Here is an 18,807-nt window from a genome sequence, read left to right as displayed (position 1 = left end):
GCTTAAATAAGCAAAATTTTGTAATGGTTAAGCTTAAAGTAAAAATAGATTAAAGTATTCCTGCTTATCCTCAGTTAATGATTAGTTCAATGAGTTCATCATTCTTGCATACATACTTTGTATCAGATATCCTTGGGGATTACAAGTATAACACTGAATGAAACAGAGACTTTGTATTCAAAGAGAATCTGCTCTCCAGAAAGGGGCTTACTCATATTTATATAGCTAGCTATCACATAGATTAATTTGCACACATGATACTAATTTAATAAACCCACATCTTGATGAGAAACAAATTATGTGACATAAATTCCTACTTCTTGAATGCCCAAAAATGAGTAGAGTCTATTTGCTTTGGTAACTATGAATCAATGACTAATTCATGACTAATACTGACTTCATTCTTTCCATTAGCAGTCCTATCACATGCTCAGCCCTTTAGCTTTTCTTTCTTCCATATTCTATACAATTCGCTTTGGTCCTAAACCTGAACAATCCTGTCTCTGAAGCATTTCCAGAGTATTTTCTCTTCTTTCTATTATCCATACCACTTGGAACACAGTTTTCTTATCTAGCTATGTTGCCTCTGATACAGATTTCAAACCAGGATTCTGTGAATATAAGTTTAGAAGCTAAATAGATCTAACGTTAAACTACCAGTGTCACCTCTAAAACCCATGCCCCAGTGTCATAACCACAAGCAAGCCTTAATACCTAGGACAAGGCCTAAATATCTGCCTAGACAATAGGAGGCCTTTAACAAGTAGGCTAATAAACTCAAATGCCCATGACACCCAGCAATGAGGGCTGGGAAGGTGGCTCAGTGGAAGAGTGCTGGCCTTGAATGCATGAGGCCCTGGGTTCGATTCCTCAGCACCACATACACATAAGCAGAAAAGAGCCAGAAGTGGTGCTATGGCTCATGTGTTAGAGTGCTAGCCTTGAGCTGAAGAGCTGAGGGACAGCGCCCAGGCCCAGAGTTCTGGCCCCATGATAGACAAAACAAACAAACAAACAGTGAAATGAAGGCTGGAAGCGTGGATCAAGACTCCAAAACCCTATATTCCTACTAACCACCCTGCTTCCCACCCCCAACCAAAAAACAAAAAGAAAAGAAAAGGAATGAGATGAGCTGATGACTGATGGCGGCTGGCACATGAGCTCCGTGCTGGTCCACACTGAGCCATAACAGGTCACTACCACAAAAGGGCAAATGTTTGGCTCCTAAAAGGCAGAATCTGAGACTCTACTGTAGCTCATCATGACCAGTGTATTTATATTTCTCTGAGCTTTTCCTTTTTTTCTTTTCAATTTATTTATTTTTTAATTAAGTTTTTTTTTATTGTGAAAATTCTGTACAGGGGGGTTACATGAGCAAGGTAATGAGTACATTTCTTATCCAGCATTGTTACCTCCTCCTTTGCTTTTCCCCTACTATCCCTTCCCTCCCACCTCCTCAGCTACACTTTCCCAACACACACCCCCCCCACACACATAAAGTGTAAAGTGTAAAGTTTGATTTTCGACATAGCATCTTGTATCTCATTGTTGCAATGGGTCAATCTGTATCCCTATTTAAACAATTTGTTTTTTCCCTTCCCCTCCACAAATTATACCAATATCAAATACAGTGAAAACAGGGGTTTTCACTGTATATACTATGGGGGAGGGACATACAAAGCAACAAAACAATCACATAGTACCTTATAAATACATTAGAAACAATAGCAAGGAAGAAAAAAACCATTTGTGTCCCTATCTTGGGGTTCATTTCACTTAATATCATCTTATCTGACCTTTTCTGCTTGTCCCAGACATACACTAGTTATTGCAAATAAGGGAACCCATGGGACCTATGTTTCTTTAGGCCTGGCTTACTTCACTTAATATACTTTTGTTGTTGTTGTTGTTGGTCATGGGGCTTGAGCTTGGAGCCTGGGTGTTGTCCCTGAGCTCTTCAGTTCAAGGTGAGCATTCTACCACTTGAGCCACAGTGCCACTTCCAGTTTTTTTGGTGGTTAATTGGAGATAAGCGTCTCATGCACTTTCCTGCCGGGGTTGGCTTTGAACCATGATCCTCAGATCTCAGCCCCCTCAGTAGTTAGGATTAAAGCGTGAGCCAACAGCACCCAAATTTTCTGAGGTTTTAAACCAATGCTAAGTGTTTCTCTTCTTCATGCAATGATTTCTGATATCTAAGATACAATTTTAATAGCGTACAGACCAATATTGTCAAGCCAAATAAGACTTGAGTTCCAATGACATCTAGGGCCACTTATTTCCTGTATTGTTATCCCAAATACACTTCTCTGCATTGTTATCCCAAACGATCTTTCCAGGGAGGAGACTGAAATGTTTTGTTTCTCCTGTTTTGGTTTGGTTTGGTTTAGTTTTTCCCCAGTCTTTGATTCTGTGGCAAAACCAGCATGCCCAGCATTCTCACTTACATGTCCCTTCCTCTTTGTCTTTGAGTTCTCAGAGAAAACAAAGTGTGGCTGGTCCTGGCTTTCTATCTCCCACTGGGAGGAGAGGAAAAGGCCTTTAGAGCAATTTCCTGCCCACCAGGGAAATGTTTGAACCTATACAAATTTACTAATCTGCTCTTAAAATAAAGCAAAAAGCCACAGCAAATACAGGTAAAGAAACTACAAGTGTTGACATGACAACCTGAAACCTTCTTGTCAGCCAGTGTCTCAGAAAGCTGCTTACACCAATAAGCAAAGATGCACACTTGGAAATATTTGCTTATCCATACACACTGGCCTGTTTAGCTATTTACTATTCACCTTCTCACTGAGAAAAGAGTCATGTGTATTCAAAGCCACCCCAAACAAAATCAACATCTCCATGAACCTTTGCCCCTGTGGGTGAGATACTGGGCCAAATTCATGCTACTTCTTAGCAATCTCTCTGCCACTGCCCAGCATGGTACCAAAAGGCTCAGTTTAACAAGACAGCAGCACTCAAATGACTTTCTGAAATCCACTTAAAATTCAGCTTTTAGCTGAACTCATGTATTATTTTTCTTTTATTTTTTTCAGAACACAGGGATATGGTAATAAGTTTGGTTTCCACTACCTGATATAACTCAAAGTGCCAAAATATGGAGATGAGGCGGCTGACTATCAGGCAAGTGTGGACGCCTAGCAGAAGTGGCTGAGACTGTGGGTTTCTAGGGTGAGCAGGGAACACCATTAGACTCAAGCTTCAAAGTCAAAGAAGATCTCCAGTCTGAATTACCACCATTGAGACTTACTCTGTGTTGACTGCAGTATGGTCCAGACAACTTAGCATGTGTCTGCAAGAACAGTTGCCAGGATTAAAAAGATTATACATGAAAATATGCTTAGCATACTGTTGAATACATTGTAAAAAGTTCAACAAATGTTAGATACATGTTTACAAAGAAGAGAAAGAAAAAGATTTAACTCTCTCTATCTCTCCATTTATTCAGTTAATAAGAGCTTAATGTTCTGGGTTAATGACAGGCATCAAAAGATGATGCTATCCAGAGTCCTATAATTTAAGATACATTTTGAGTTTGCTTCACTGTGGATTTTCTTTAAGTTCTGTGGGTATTTAGACAAGAAAAATCTGCCTGAGCTGACAAAATAGAGAAGATATTCAAGAAAGAGGTAGTCCTTGAATTTACTCTTCATTAAGGAAGTATGTTAAAAGAGAAAGGATTTCCTTATAAAGGGAGTAAAAAAAACCACACAAGATTATACAGACCACATTCCAGGAACCCTCTGTATAATTACATGCTAGTGGATTGATATGTGTCATCATTATTCTTGAATATCTATTTTTCTCTCCCTTTCTGTGAAAATCCTCAAATTCAAAGCTAGAAAGAACAGACTGTAGAAGACCTCATTTAAATGCCCTTATGGGAAAAAATCATCCTGATTAACATATTTCTAAGTGTAAAAAATCTTCCTGATTTCATTTTTTTATAATATAAGTGTTTGAATTTAGGACCATGTTTTTTAGGTATCTTTAGGCAGATGCTCTACTACTGAGCCATACCTCTAGCCCTACCTTTGTTCTGGTTATTTTTGAGATAAGGTCTTGCGTCCTGCCCAGTCAGAATGAACCACAATCCTGCTATGTTTAACTTCCCATTGTAGTTGATAATTCAGTCAGGTACCATCTTGCCCAGCTTCTTCTATTGAGATGGAATCTCATGGACATTTCTTGCTAGAAATGGACTGGTACCACAAACTTTCCCTTCTCAGATTTCCAAATAGCTAAGATAATATACAAAACTAAAAGTCAAAGGCTCTGCACCTTGCACATAGGGATTGGCTTGACAACTCTGGAAATAACTGATCCAATTTCAACATAACTCTACTATAGCAGGATGCTTAGGGAGAGAAGTAACATTTTACTAACTACACATCTTAGAACAAAGGTTTCATATTATGAGAAAGGCTGTCTCCAATGGTCAGACTCATTTCTTTGGTATAAGATCAAAGCACAAAGATGTACAGGTGTCAGATACCCCCTGCCATTCTAGGAAAGAGAAAGCTTAAATTCTTATTCTCGGAAGATTCCTAGGTCAATGATGGAGGCAACATATTCAAAAATGAATGTGCTTTGGGAACTGGGCTTGATGGGAAATGCTCAATGAACTGAGAAACCAAGTCAATGCAATAGCGGAGGCCTCTGTTTCTTCCTAAGAGACCTGTAAGGCCTGGTATAGTGCTCAGGAAAGCAGCTTCTACATTTTTCAGTTCATTAAAACAAGCTCTCATCTATATTAATAAATTCTACTAAAAAGTCCATTTGGGCTGTGCCAAAATGTTCTAAGTGTTATCTCTTTACCAGCAGGAGAAAAGTATTAGCCATCTTTTCCTCTCCCCAGGATGACTTTATAAAGCTCCAGTAAATACTAGTTAAACTGAATTAAATTACATTAAAAGCCTATATGTTTTTGTTTTGTGGAATTATATGGTGACTTGTGATTGTATTTTGCCATTGAGATTATTAAATATTCAAACTCCCTAGACATCACACCTCTTGCCACCTCAGAGAAAGAGAATATTCCATGATTCGCTCAACTTCCATCCCTTTGGGTAATATACACATTGTCAGAAATTGAAAAAGTGAATTAAAATTGTGAACAAAAAGCAAATTCAGCTCTTCAGGCCTGTTCTTCGAGAAATACCCAGGAGCTATTTATTTTAAATAACAGCACCAACTCTCAATTGCAAATAAGTAAAAGCAAGCATATTCCGGGTAAGTCTGAAGTTGTACAACTTCCACAGCCTCACTTTCCAGGACTGGGATGTAAGGCTCATTTATTTGTAGGCACAGTGAAAATCACAATACAGGACATGGCTGCAAATGCATCAAAGATCACTGGCAGTATCATGGGTGCTAAGTACAGACAAAAGCAACAAACCCCAAAGAGCATTTTGCAGTCCTTCAGTTGGGCCTGTGGCTTTAAAAAAGTTTTATGAAAATAGAAGAATTCCAGCATTATCTGCCTTGAGAACAGAGGACAATCTGGAAAACTTATAGACATTTAGAAATCATAATAATCCTTGAATACTTTTAAGGCACTATTCAAGACTCTTCCTATTCTACCTGACAAATAATCTGACTCTGAATATGATAATGATATGACAACACAATGATGATAATATAATATTGAAAAAACCATGAGGAGGAGGAGGATGATAATGATGGTAACAACATATTCAAGTGCTCAAGTGTTTTCTAGTACTCTAGAAGTGACACACATTCACTTATTTGATTTCTGAAACAATCCAAAAATTATTCCCAGGTTAGAGATGAGCAAACAGAGGCACAGAGCAATGGAAACTTAGGTAAAAATATTTGAGATTTGGAATGCAATCTATGATCTTAACTCATATGCTATTTGAAACATAGGAGGAAAATCATGCTGAGGATTAGACCAGAACCCAGATTTTATGTTAGTTCCTGTTTATGGCTCACTGTATAATTTTAGGCATGTTCTAAATGACTGTCATTTGAAAAACTCTTATTTACTTCGTGTTTTATAATCTGAAATCTTTTTAAAAAAGAGATAATCTGGTATCCTATATTCTTGATATGGAGTTTAGGAAAAGAACTGAAAGCAAGCAGTCTCTTGTTCCATTGATGTATTTTCATATTGGGTCTCTGAGTTCTAAAAGCTGCTAGAGCTCTAAGTTATATAGGTTGAAAATCATTGAACTAATCAATAATCTAAGGTCCTTAAGGAGTCAATAATCTGTTTCTGGATCCTGGAGTTTAGTCTGCAAAGCTAATTGTTTCACCTTGTGTGGAAAGCTCATTTGATTACCCATGTCTGCTTGCAATGCTCCATTAAGAAGTGTTAGGCTCTGCCTTAACTGAGCAAGTCTGTGACCGATGCAAGCCAATGATGGGACAAACAGAAGGAATGGTGAAATGCATGAAACGGGCTTTGACTCTAAAATTTCAGGATGGGCAGGTGTCTCAATGTTTTGCCCATGTTGTTTTTGGTTTATTTATCACAGTGCTTCTTTGTGCCACTATTCTACTTTATTTGTGAGGATTTCCACTGAAAAAGCACTCACTCGACCACAGAGTGGCCTGACATTTTGGGTTCTCTTATTTGTTACTCTTTTGTTTAGAGAACTAAAAACTGCCTCTATCAGTTTTACTCTACAATAAAATCTTTTTAGGAAATTGATGAAAAAGTGAATTATTAAAACACTTCATATGCTCATTAGCATTTTCAGAGAGATAATGCATTAGATGAAGGATTACAGGAAGCTTCTGAATTGGTTCCGAAGTCTAACACTTTCTAAACCAGAGAGTTAAATTTTCCAGCTCATGTCTCCAAGTGGATGCTTTTCTTACGGTTACTGAATTCTCTGTTGAGTGATCTGTGTATGTGGAAGGAGATATACTATTGCAACTCAATTGTCTCTGGAATAGAGACAGTGTACATGGATGCATTTATCTGTATCTTAGTAACTCTGTGCCAGGTAGAAAAAGAGAAAATATACACAGGATATTCAAAGAAAGATAATTTCCAAATGACAAAGGAAGAAAAAGACATTTTCAGCCTGAATCTCATGGCAGAAACAGATTTATACTTTTTTGATCTGTTGGTTTTGTCTTGATTAAACTCTGGATGCAAAGGGGATCATTCAATGTTTTTAGTTTCATCTGGTTGTCTGACTTCCAAAGAGGTAAACCAAAATAGGAACAGATGAGAGATTTCCTACATCTAAATGAGGACGGAGACCAGCTTAGGCTACATTTGCTCCAGGCTATTGGACCCAGCCATAGTGGCTGGGCTGTCAGTGCCATACTGTGACACCATGCTGATATTCCAGGGGATCCATTGTCAATAGCTGACTGAGAGAGACCAGTGATGTAAGCCACAAATCACTGCTTAAATTTACCAGAGAAATATTTAAAAAACAAATAGAAAAGTGAAACTCAGAATGTTTTATTTGAGCCATACATCTCCCTAAATAAATAATTTCAGCCTATTATTGACATAAAAATTACTAAAAAGCTATTTTTTCATCCTTTATCTTGGGTAATCTTTGAAACTTGGTATATATTTCACACTTAAAATTCGCACAGTACAGCTCCAAGACTCTCTACCCACATGTGAGTAAATGGCTACCATGAGCCATGTCAATGGAAGAACTAGTTATCAATCTCTATGCATCGTCTTTTAGTTTTCTTGCTTTATTTCAGTGGCTAAGACTAATCAGGGGTTGAAGGAAGCCACGAGAGTGAATAGACCGCCTCTTTCTTTTTTCTCAGCAAGAAATTAGTATGATTTATTAAATATTAACATGATGTTAACTGTTGTAGATGTTCTTTATCAGGAGTTCCCTTGTACTTTTAGCTTCTTGAGTGGTTTTTGCTAATAGCCTTTTCCTCTTCTATCACTAACTAGTTGCAATAATTTTTGCAAATTTGAATTAAAGTCGCCGTGTCCTAAAAAGAACAATTAAAGTATATGTAACAGACGTCTGTGATGATCCAAGTACGGAGGTGACGAGTATGTGAGTGCCTGTGGGTAAGAAAGCATTCACCACTCACCACGAGGAAGGGTGTCATGCATTCTCTTGTGGTATGTAAAATAAAGCGCTCCCAGTCACTCAGATCACCTGTGTGCACATTCTACATAAAGCAGGGTAAGAGCTAATTCACTAAGTGGAAAGATGGCTCTCTGTTGAAAAACGGAATTAAAAAGGTAGAAACTAATGCCTACTATTACTGTCACCAGAGTGTCGAACACGATATGACATTTATTCCTGTCATGCTTCTATTTTTAATTTCTTTTCTTTTCTTTTTTCTTCCTTGACTCTGGAATTTTGACAGGAGGCCAGAGAATGTTCTCTATGTTTTGTATTTTTCATGCTAGAAAAATTTCAAAGGATTCCTACACCACAGGCTTGAATCTCAATTTTTGGCCAGAATTCTTCAACATTCACAAAATAAATTTATGCTTAATGCAAGAAATTACTGGGAAAAATCAATAGAGTTGCTATGCAGAAGTAGAGCAGGATGTGTCTCAAGCCTGGGCTCTGAGAGCTGAGAATATACCATCAGAGGCTTTGCAATGATGTTCCCATACCAGGCAGGGAAGTAAGACAATCCTACAACATTTCTACCAACTATGAAAATGCTATGACCACCAGAGATCCTATATGTGGCTTGACATGTTTGGAATGAAAGCAAAGCCAATGCAGGTTGGTACTGAAAACTGATTTGCAGGTCATGTTCAAGACCAGCTCTCTGCTTTCCTCTTGTTTTCCTGCGTGCCAACCCCACTTTCCACAGCAACCTTTACTCCCAGTTTCATTACCAGCATCAAGTTGTATGATTTGAGTCGGATCAGACAACAAAATATCCAGTCTCAACTACCCTTGTGAACAGGAACAAGGAGATATAACCCTCTGAAATCTATAGTTGCTATTCTGTTGAAAAATAGACAAAAAAGAATGTGTAATATAACCAGCCTGTCTTAGAAATTAGTTGAGTATTAAGTGAGAGAAATTAGGAAGGAAGGGAGAGAGAGAAGGAAAGGAGGGAAGGAGGGAAGGAGGGAGGGAAGCAGGGCAGGAGGTAGAGTGTTGAACATATAGTCACAAGTGATGTTTGCCTTCTAACATTTCTAAAAATAAAAGAAAGGGCCGGGGGTTGGTGGCTCACACCTGTAATCCTAGCTACTCAGGAGGCTGAGATTTGAGGACTGCGGTTCAAAGCCAGCCCAGGCAGAAAAGTCTGTGAAACTCTTATCTCCAATAAACCACAGAAAACTGGAAGTAGTTCTGTGGCTCAAAGTGGTAAAGCACTAGCCTTGAGCTGATGAGCTGAGAGACAGCACCCAGGCCCAGAGTTCAAGCCCTGTGACCAACAATAAATAAATAAATAAATAAATAAATAAATAAATAAATAAATAAATAAATAGGAGGCAAATAAAAACAAATCCCCAGCCCCAAATGAGTGCTTCTATATTGCATCTGTGGCTGACCTCACATCCATTTTTCCCAGATAAAGCACACACAGTTTTATTTAGTGTATTCTTCAATGATACAGCAATGCCTACAGCCAGGTCAAAACAGAATCTCCTCCCATTTGTACATTTCATAGTTACTTTAACTGCCCTCTTCTATTTGGTCAACCCAGAACCTTGTGAGGTGAGCAGGGTGAAGAGAGTATGTTGGATCACAGAAGAAGTCACCAGGCCAGAGAGGTTAGAACCCTAACTCACAGGCAGGTACTTACTCTACTGTACTTATTAGATCAACTCCATTGTACTCGTTGACTTTATTTTGAACCCAGGAAATGCTAACTATATTTGCATAGATTTTTATTTAGGTTGATTTTATTTTTTTCTTTGATTCTGGAAGTACAATCCTTTCTGAGAAGGACTAATGCTATGTGAGATGTACACAGCTATAATGTTTAAAGTCTTGGAATTCCACTATTAGAATGGAGCCCTTTATATTCAGGGACAATAAAAACATTGCTTGCCACTGTATCTCTAAGGCCTAGAACAATGCCTGGCACATAAATACCTGGCAAATAGATGAACAAACATGCTTGAGAATAATTTCCCTTTGTATTTTCTGATAAGCTTGACCATACGAAGGGTTTATTCTATTAAAGCAAATGGCCCCTGCAATTCACCATGGGAATGTAAAAGACTAGACGAGATATGGATGCCTGTATCTGAATTACACCAAAACTGCCAAGGAAATTACTAATAGGAGTCTCAAAATTCATTACACTAACTCACATCCCCAGGAAATTCATTCCTGAGGGTTTATTTCAATGCAATGTCTCCCTTGAGATTGGAAGTCTCTCCCTCCCCCCACCCCCAACAAGGATGGATATGGCAGTAATGGAGTTCAGGGCTTTTCATCTTCCCAAGTCATTAAAATGCAAATTGGGGGAGGAGAGAGACCCTGGGGCAGCAATCCTGGACTGGACTTAGCCTGTCCTGCAGGAGCACTCACATCCATCTGCCGTCCTCACTTCCATGTGCACCAGGTCCGCCTCCTTATCCAATCCAGCCACTGACCTGGGGAAGGAAAGGAGAGACAGGCTCAGCAAGGACCAGGAGAGTAAGAAGGAAGCATTTGGGGCTGTATTATTCAGAAACCTATCATTCAAATAGGAATGTCCTTGTACCTAGATGGCTGAAAGAATAAGGCCACTGGCAGCTTTAGCAGACTATCTGACCTAAAACCTGCCACCTGCAAGGCTCACAATGCAGAAGTCCCAGGGTAGGGTCACCTAGTAAACAAACAACCGGAAGTATACAATATCCATTGTGATACTGGTCTAAACCTCTGTCCCTGACCCTTCTCTACCATCTGGCGCCTTCACAGATGTTCCCCATGGTCTCCCATCTGTCTACTCAGTCTTGACTTTCTTCTCTCACCTCCCCCTACAGACACTAGAAACAGATCCCAGGGCCTTATGCATGTTGGGCTAGTGCTGTACCACTGAGCTATATTCTAAGACCCTGATTACTCTCCAACACTTGTGTCTCCTGTACCCTCTTGTGTGGAGCAGAATTTCCTACCATGTTCTGTTGGCTTCAGTGTGTGCCCTCCTGATTTGATCTATCTACCCTGATTTGTGTATCCTTCCTTATAAATAACTATTTGGCACAAAACATTCCAAGCCTGGTTGGACAAGACAAAATTCTTTAATTGGGCAAAGAAATCATAAAGGTCTCTGACCAATCAATAGAAGAATGAAAGCTGAGAATTCCTTTTAAAAAAATCATCCTTCTCAGCTTCTACATGGAAAGCCAGGCAGCTGTATTCTGTCTTAAGGCCAGTCAAATCCAGTCAACAAGTGCCGAGATACCTTAACTCACGTGTGAGCTAGAGAGCACATAAGCCATTCTCTGTGACCAGTTTAAATTCATGGTCCATTTACTGCTATTTTCAACAGCATGTTAAAACTGGTTTTTTTGGTTTTCCAATCTTCAACAGGTAAGAAACAGCGTGTTAGAAACAGTGACTAAATTAACGGTTGGGAAGATTTAACAACTGATAACTAGGTAGCAAGAAAAACAGACCTAAGAACTTAAAACCCAGTCTCCCAAATCATAAATCCCTATTCTTCTCAATGCCCTGGGATGTTACTGTGTTATGACACTACAGTTTAGTGTTTCACATCTAACCTGAGGATCTAAAGACACAGAAAGAAGAAAGCAGGGATAATGGTATCATGTTTCTTTGTTAAAGAAAGTCTACTTGCAACTGATAAACTTTAAAGAAGATAAAATGACTTGGGGTTGCTTAAAATAAAATAATCTTGTCTTGACATAGATGTAATAGGAGCATTATTGGGTGATTGAACCAGAAAGAGGGGAGGCGGTAGGAGATGTTGATTGGAGGGAGTGATGAATACAATAAATGTTGAAACTCATTTAAAATTGCAACAAATAAATACAGAAGGGAATGGTTAAAGGAGAGTAATAGAAAAGGTGAATTTGATCAAAGAATCACATACACTGTATAGAAATACTGCAATGAAAACATTTGAAACAATAAATCTATGCTAACTAATTAAAATGGTTACATCTTGAAAGGTAAAAGTTCAGTCCTCTGAGAATCTCACTTACAGACAATACTTCTTTTCCCAGAGAAGCTAAATAAATGAGGCATTACCCTAATGATTTGTTTTTCTTAATAATAATCATTATACTACCTTTTTTGTTTATCTACCTCATTTAATCCTGAGGCAAGAACAGGCATCATCAGTCAACTATGTCTGGAAGAGAAACTGAGGCATGAAGAAATTTATGTTCATCTAAGGTCACACAGGGACTAGGCCAGAAGGAGAAAGCCATCCTGACTTCTAAGGAAGCAACTCCAATGTGCTTTTTATCCAGCCATCTCCCTGCCCATTCAGGTCCAGCTATCTTCCACCTCTCCTTCAGACCCACTTGGCTTTATTCCTCCAGCAAGATTCCTCTCCTCATCTCACTGAGGAATACTTCTTCTCTCCCCATAGCATTCCTGCTTTACTGGTTCACCATACTGACTGCTCATGAAAAACACCGAGGCTCAGAAACACACAGTAGCCATGTCCCTTGTGGGACCAATAAAGCCAATACCTGTGAGAACTGGACCACAGCATCAGTTAGTTGTTTTAAACTCCCAGGGATTTCCCCTGTGCAGTCAAGTTTGAGCAGCAGTATTTGTGATTTCAAAGAATAAGCACAACCCTTATGCAAGTGCTAATTCACTTCTGTAGAGAAGAAGAATGTCTTTATTTATTTTTGAACCACTGACAAGACATGGCGAGTACATATTATGTGCTCCCTGTGTGTCTTTCAAGAAGCAATCCAATCTACCTTGATAATGCCAACATTCAAACTGGCTCTTGCTTGAAGTCAGACACAAAGTAGACTGAGAGTACCAGAAGGGACTATATTAACACCTCCTCTGCTTTGCAGCCTCTTTGTGTCTTTCTGAGTGAGTGGCTATTCTCAGGATTAGAGGATTCTCTGGTGCTCTGTTCTATCCTCTCTCCCTCATCCTTGGCAGGCCAGCACAAACCCACTTGGAACCATGATGACTAAGCCTAATTGTGGTTATTACAATTAGATGCTATGCTCTATAAACAAAGAAAGAGAGTCCTTTTCCCCTAGGAACTTATACCAATAACACACCAATAAAGGAAGCAGAGAAACTATTCATTCACCCATGCCCTTCCATCTCTCTAACCCCCTACACAACTTCAAGGCTGAAACCAAGAATCAAGTCCTTCTGCAATCTTTCTGTGGTTGATAGAGCTCACAAGTATCTCTCTTTTTCACATTTCTTAAGAATTGAGTATCTTGATCATTATGATCACTATTTTGGGTTTTTCCTCTCTTCAGTTGTTTTTGGCTTACCAGTAGTTTCAGCATGCTCAATATCCTTTTCATTTTCTACCCTGCAAGGATCTCTTCTACCTAACTCATATCATGTGTTGTTGACTAGGCTGTCCAATTTTTGCAGTAGCCTATTCTTCTAATTAGCCATGATGTCCTATGATTCTGCACTGTCATGAGACAGCATGACTATGGCAATCAAGACACCCTAGAACAATTTAGAGGACATCATCTGGATTCCTACAACTGGAATAGGAAGGAAAAGATTATCTTTCTTGTTTGGTCATAGAAGAAATTCTTCTAGCCTTATGAAAGGAGTGGGTCTAAAAGAAAGATCTGACTGAACAGACAAAAGAAGGATGAACAGTGTGGCACAGAAACAGGAAAAGGAGAAGAAGAAGACAGAAAGAGACAGACTCTACAGAAAGAAAAAGACAGATGATGAAGAGAGGCAAAGATACATTATAAGCAGTGTTTGTAAGTGTGTGTGTGTGTATGTGTATGTGTGTGCGCGCGCGTGCAAGCATGCACATACATACACACAAAATACAGAGATCAAAGAGGTAGAGAAATGAGAAACCCAGACTGAGAGGCACCCCTGAAGCTAAACAGATCAGAATCTATCCATTTTCCAATCCCATTTGAATTTCCCAGTTTTGCAGCTTGCTTGCAGATACAAGCCCACAGAGTGCATTTGTTTAAGAGGACATTCGTAATTTATTTCCTGATGCTATCAGGTATGAATAGAATAAATCTTCATAGTGCACAGCTCATCAGACAGTAAGCTTCCGAGGGACAGGAACCCTAATTCTCTTTCTCCATTTTCTTTTTTTCTCCCTTTCTTCTTTGTTCTCCCCTTCCCTTCCTTCCTTTGTTCCTCTCTCCCTCCCCACCTCTCTCAGGCTGAGAGAAGCCATTGTCCATTTTCTGAAGTATGGGCAGCATTCACCTCAGGGCTCTTGGAGGAGTTAGCACTGTTCATGTTTTCTGACCAGGTGTTTTGTTAGAGGGGAGAGGCTCTGCTATGCACTGCAGAATATTTAGTGGTGTCTTTGACCTCTTCTAGATATAATAGCATCCTCACAGTTGTGACAGCCATAAATGTCACTAGGCATTGTGAACTATCTCCTGTCTTAGCTAGACACACGTAATTATTGCTGCCTGGACTCTGTGTCACCTCTGCTAACAAGGGACTTGTTAGCGTCTTGACTTCCTAAGTTAGTGCAAACACTTAGGCTGCAGCAACTTCCATAAAGTACTATGATTCCAGGACACAAGGTGTCACCAGGAACGTAGTTAACAATCATCAAGGGGAAGCAATGACGCCCCGATTCTGCAAAAGGAAATCAATGTAAGGAACTTGCACGTACTTATACCAAGCAAAGAAATACAAGGTACAAATGTTTGGTGGGTTTTATCAGGAGCAAGAGAGAAGTTGTGAAGGTTGGGATCAAGAGAGAAGAAGTAGAAGTTGTGAGGGACTCACTGGTAGAAATGTTTGGAATAGTACATGTAATTATGATAGTAAATGCTAGTGGGTATTGAGAAACTCTTGTGTCAGGTACTGTTTGGTATTTATAAGCATTATCTTAATTAATCCTCAAAATGAGTTTTTAAGGAAAGTAACATTCATCTAATTTTCCTCCTTGGTAAAGTAGGAATAATAAGAACGATTAAGTAATGTGCCTAAAGCCACATGATAATAACAGTTTGTAGATATTGAGAGCTCACCATGTGCCAGATGCTGGTTTACATATAAATGTTGATCGCACTTAATCCTCAAGTCAAGTCTATGAGTTAGAAATCAATCTTTCCTCTGTTTTAAAAGAGTGCAATCAGGTACTGAGAGCTTAGGCAATTTATCCATGGCAGCTAGGAAGCCACAGAACTAGGATTTGAAGTAGGCAGGTGAGTTTGAAGCAGGGGCTTAACTTTTCCTGTGAATTTGCCTGTCTAAGGTAAGGAAGAACAGGATTAGAGCCTAGCCATCTCTCTCAGCCCAGGTTCCAAAATACCCCTCATCCCATATCCAAGTCCTTGAAGTAGAATTATAAGAAATATAAATGCATTCTGTATACATCTTTAATCCTGCCAAACATTAAGGTTCTAGACTGTGAAAACTGGGATCCTTCCAATACTGGTTAAGAAAGGAATGCTGAGAAGAGCAAAAAAGGAGCCTGGGTGGATATCAGAGAAGCAATGAAAAGGGATATTTGTAAAGAAAGATAAATCGCCAAGGGAAAGGAAAAGAGGGACTCAGGCTCAACCCTTGACAAAGTATGACATGTAAAAAGGACCAAGATATGGCCAAAGGCACTGAGAAGGGACGAGGAACATGCCTGCTCCAATGTTTAACATGTGAAGAGATGCCTCTTCCATCTCAAGCATCCAAGACCCCTCCTGGTCTAAAGTTAGGCCAAGACACCATTGAGCTATGGCCAGTAGCCAGGGTAAAACTAGCAATGTATCCCATGATGCAATGAAGAAAATGAATGCAAGCATCCCATTGAAAATGCACAAAAGAGGCAGACCAGGCACAGTGGCTCAGACCTAGAGATAGAAGAATCATGGCTTGAGGTCAGACAAGGCATTTTTGAGATTTTATCTCAAAGAACAAACTATGCATCACGGTGTTGCATGCCTGCTTGGTAAGAACAAGGCCCTTACTTAGTTTGAATCCTAGTACCATCAAAAGGAAGAAAGGAAAAAAGAAGGAAGGAGGGAGGAGGGTAGGAAGAAAGGAGAGAGAGAGGGAAGACAGTCTATGAATATGCATCATCATTACAGCAAACTATAAAGAAGTCATCATTTGTACCTCTGGGTTATACTTTATTCCTGGACTGAATTAAGTGAATCTTACACAAAATGTTTATGAGACAAAATAGAGTTAAGATATAAATCCATGAAGACTCTTATGAATATTTTAACATTCCTTAATCATGAGCTCCTCTACTATCAGATTTCCCCATAATTGGGGGAGAATTCAGTGTTTTTCCAGTAGATTTTACCAGTCTTCTTCAAGCAGGCCCTTTATTACTATATTATGCACATATGTGCCAACAATGATCTTCAGTTTCCATAGCTATAAACCAGGAAGATCACAACAGCTGCTTCATAGAGTTAGAAGGATTAAATGAGTTAAGTGGTGAACACTTAGGAGTAGTGCCTGGCACAGGGAAAGCATTTTTAATGTGCTAGCGAGCATTACTTTTTATTTGAAGGACAAGGATAAACTATGATGGTGCTTTGCTAGACTGAATTTACTTATCCAGTCTCTCTAGCACAGAATTCTGTTTAAGCATCCTCCACTTCTTTAGACCAGTCATACATCGCGTGTCTGGAAGTTAGTTGTTGATGAGGATTCCCTGTGACAGCATGGCCCCTCCCCAGTGTAGCCATCACTGGGCAGTTGGAATAATCTTTGGTCAATAATAGACATGATTCTTGACTTCCATGGACTTTATTGCATAGTCTATCAACACATTTAGTCTCAGGGTTCAGCCAATGGTAAATCATCAGCAAGTATTTGTTGAAGAATATTCAACACTTTCACTGAGTTAGATAAATTTTTTTAAAAAACTCTGCTTTCAGCACTACTGGGACCCAAAACTTTTCATGGCAAAAAGAGATCCCAGTATCCTTCCTGTGAGCCAAATAGCACCTGATCTGTGGCTTGCTAACTTTCTGGTGATAAACAGGAGAAAAACCTATACAGGGCAGAATAATGTGTGATCTCATTACTCTTGGGGGTATGTATTGCCATTAATTTGATAACAATTAATAAGCCTATTAATAGCACCAAAGATCATTTTAAACTCTGAAGGGGAAGGATAATGATTATTCTCCAAACACTAAGGACACAGGCAACCGAAGGACATAGGAAGCCACAGCAAACCGCTAGGGAAGACAGTGAGATCAGCTTCTGAGACATCACTCACAGATGTTCCAGAGAAGAAGGAGAAAAAGGAAGGTCAACTGGCAACAAGCTTATTTTTAGCAACTGCACCCTCTGTGCACATAGTCTTCAAGCCCTATCATATAAAATAGGTCAGACGGGAACTTCTCAGGAACCATGACACCATGACAGCTAACCTAGACACCATAGTCCCAGAGAGAGAGAGAGAGAGAGAGAGAGACAGAGACAGAGACAGAGAGAGACAGAGAGACAGAGAGAGAGACAGAGACAGAGACTGAGAGAGGGAGAGAGAAGGAGGGAGAGAGGGATGGAGGGAGAGCATACTAGAAGCAGAACCTTTGAAATACAATCTCATCAGACCCCTTAATTTCCCAGGTCACAAAGTGCCCTCTTTGTAACCACCCAGCAACACAGCTAGTTTGTGTCAAGAGGCCCTAAGAGCCACATGGAACTGCAGTCCAGTCCTCTTCGGAGCACACTTGGCTCTCAGCAGGGAAATGCAAGACTAAGATCCTGTGCATAATGCTCTTTGTGTGGCCATGAATTCCAGTGCAAAAATTCCCTATAAATAAGAAAGTTGGGTATTATGGTCTATGGCCATACCACCCTGAGCGCGCCTGATCTCATCTGATCTCGGAAGCTAAGCAGGGTCGGGCCTGGTTAGTACTTGGATGGGAGAAAGTCGGGTATTATGGAAGGGGGATGGGCAGGTGGATATTGAAAGGAAAACACTGATAAGGTCATAGTACAACTGCTCTACCAACTGATGAGTTAGACGCTTAAGTTATGAAATAGTCATGTTTCTGAATATTTTTAACAGAGAAAGCACAATTTCATATTGTGATTTTCCATCATGTGTTGTGGGGTACAGTGTGATGTTGTGATATATATCCACAGTGTGGATTAATTAAGACACATCTCTCACCTCATCATTTTGTGTATTATGGTGAGATATTTGAAACTTAGTCTTTGTTATTTTGAAAAATACATTATTGTTCACTATTGTCCCCTCCGTACCTTGTAATATCTCTCTACTTTTATACCACAATTTCCTGCCCTGTGTGTCTTGGCTCAATCTCTCTCTTCTCTGGAAATACTCACTCTGTTTCATTCTGTACAGACCACTCAGTGCCTGCATCCTATGAAAGCTTGTCCTGGAGACAGAATTTTGGACATAACTTACTAAAGGCATTAAATACCATTGAAGAAGCTCTATCCTAGGGATTTTTGGTTAATTGATCTGTGGTGACAGTCTGCTCTTTGAGATTATGATTTTAGTAGCAATGGAATCTTTTGCTGATCTTGGTGTTAAGGTGGGGCCTGAGGATGTATCCTCAGAGTTTCTGAGTTTCAGAGGTCTGACTGGAGGCCAAGAACTATATACTTAAACTGGATGCTGAGTGGCCCATACCTACAATCTTAGCAACTCAGGAGTTGAGACCTGATGATCTCAGTCCCAAGCCAGAAACACAGAAAAGTTCATGAGGTATTATCTGCAATTAGTCATCAGAAAATCTGGACTGGA

General features: G+C 39.5%; 1 protein-coding gene across 1 annotated transcript in view; it reads right to left on the bottom strand.

The window, feature by feature from the left end:
- Nucleotides 1–18,807, bottom strand: part of Sorcs3 (sortilin related VPS10 domain containing receptor 3) — a 415,789-nt gene that overhangs the window by 158,534 nt on the left and 238,448 nt on the right. Inside the window, exon 6 of the mRNA XM_069987921.1 lies at nucleotides 10,485–10,549. Within this exon, the coding sequence (XP_069844022.1) occupies nucleotides 10,485–10,549 (65 nt within the window). The remainder of the gene's footprint in view (nucleotides 1–10,484; nucleotides 10,550–18,807) is intronic.

Source organism: Dipodomys merriami, unplaced genomic scaffold, assembly GCF_024711535.1.
Source record: "Dipodomys merriami isolate MVZ:Mamm:240054 unplaced genomic scaffold, mDipMer1.0.p SCAF_35, whole genome shotgun sequence".
NCBI lineage: Eukaryota > Metazoa > Chordata > Mammalia > Rodentia > Heteromyidae > Dipodomys > Dipodomys merriami.
This window is presented reverse-complemented; position numbering and strand designations above follow the sequence as displayed.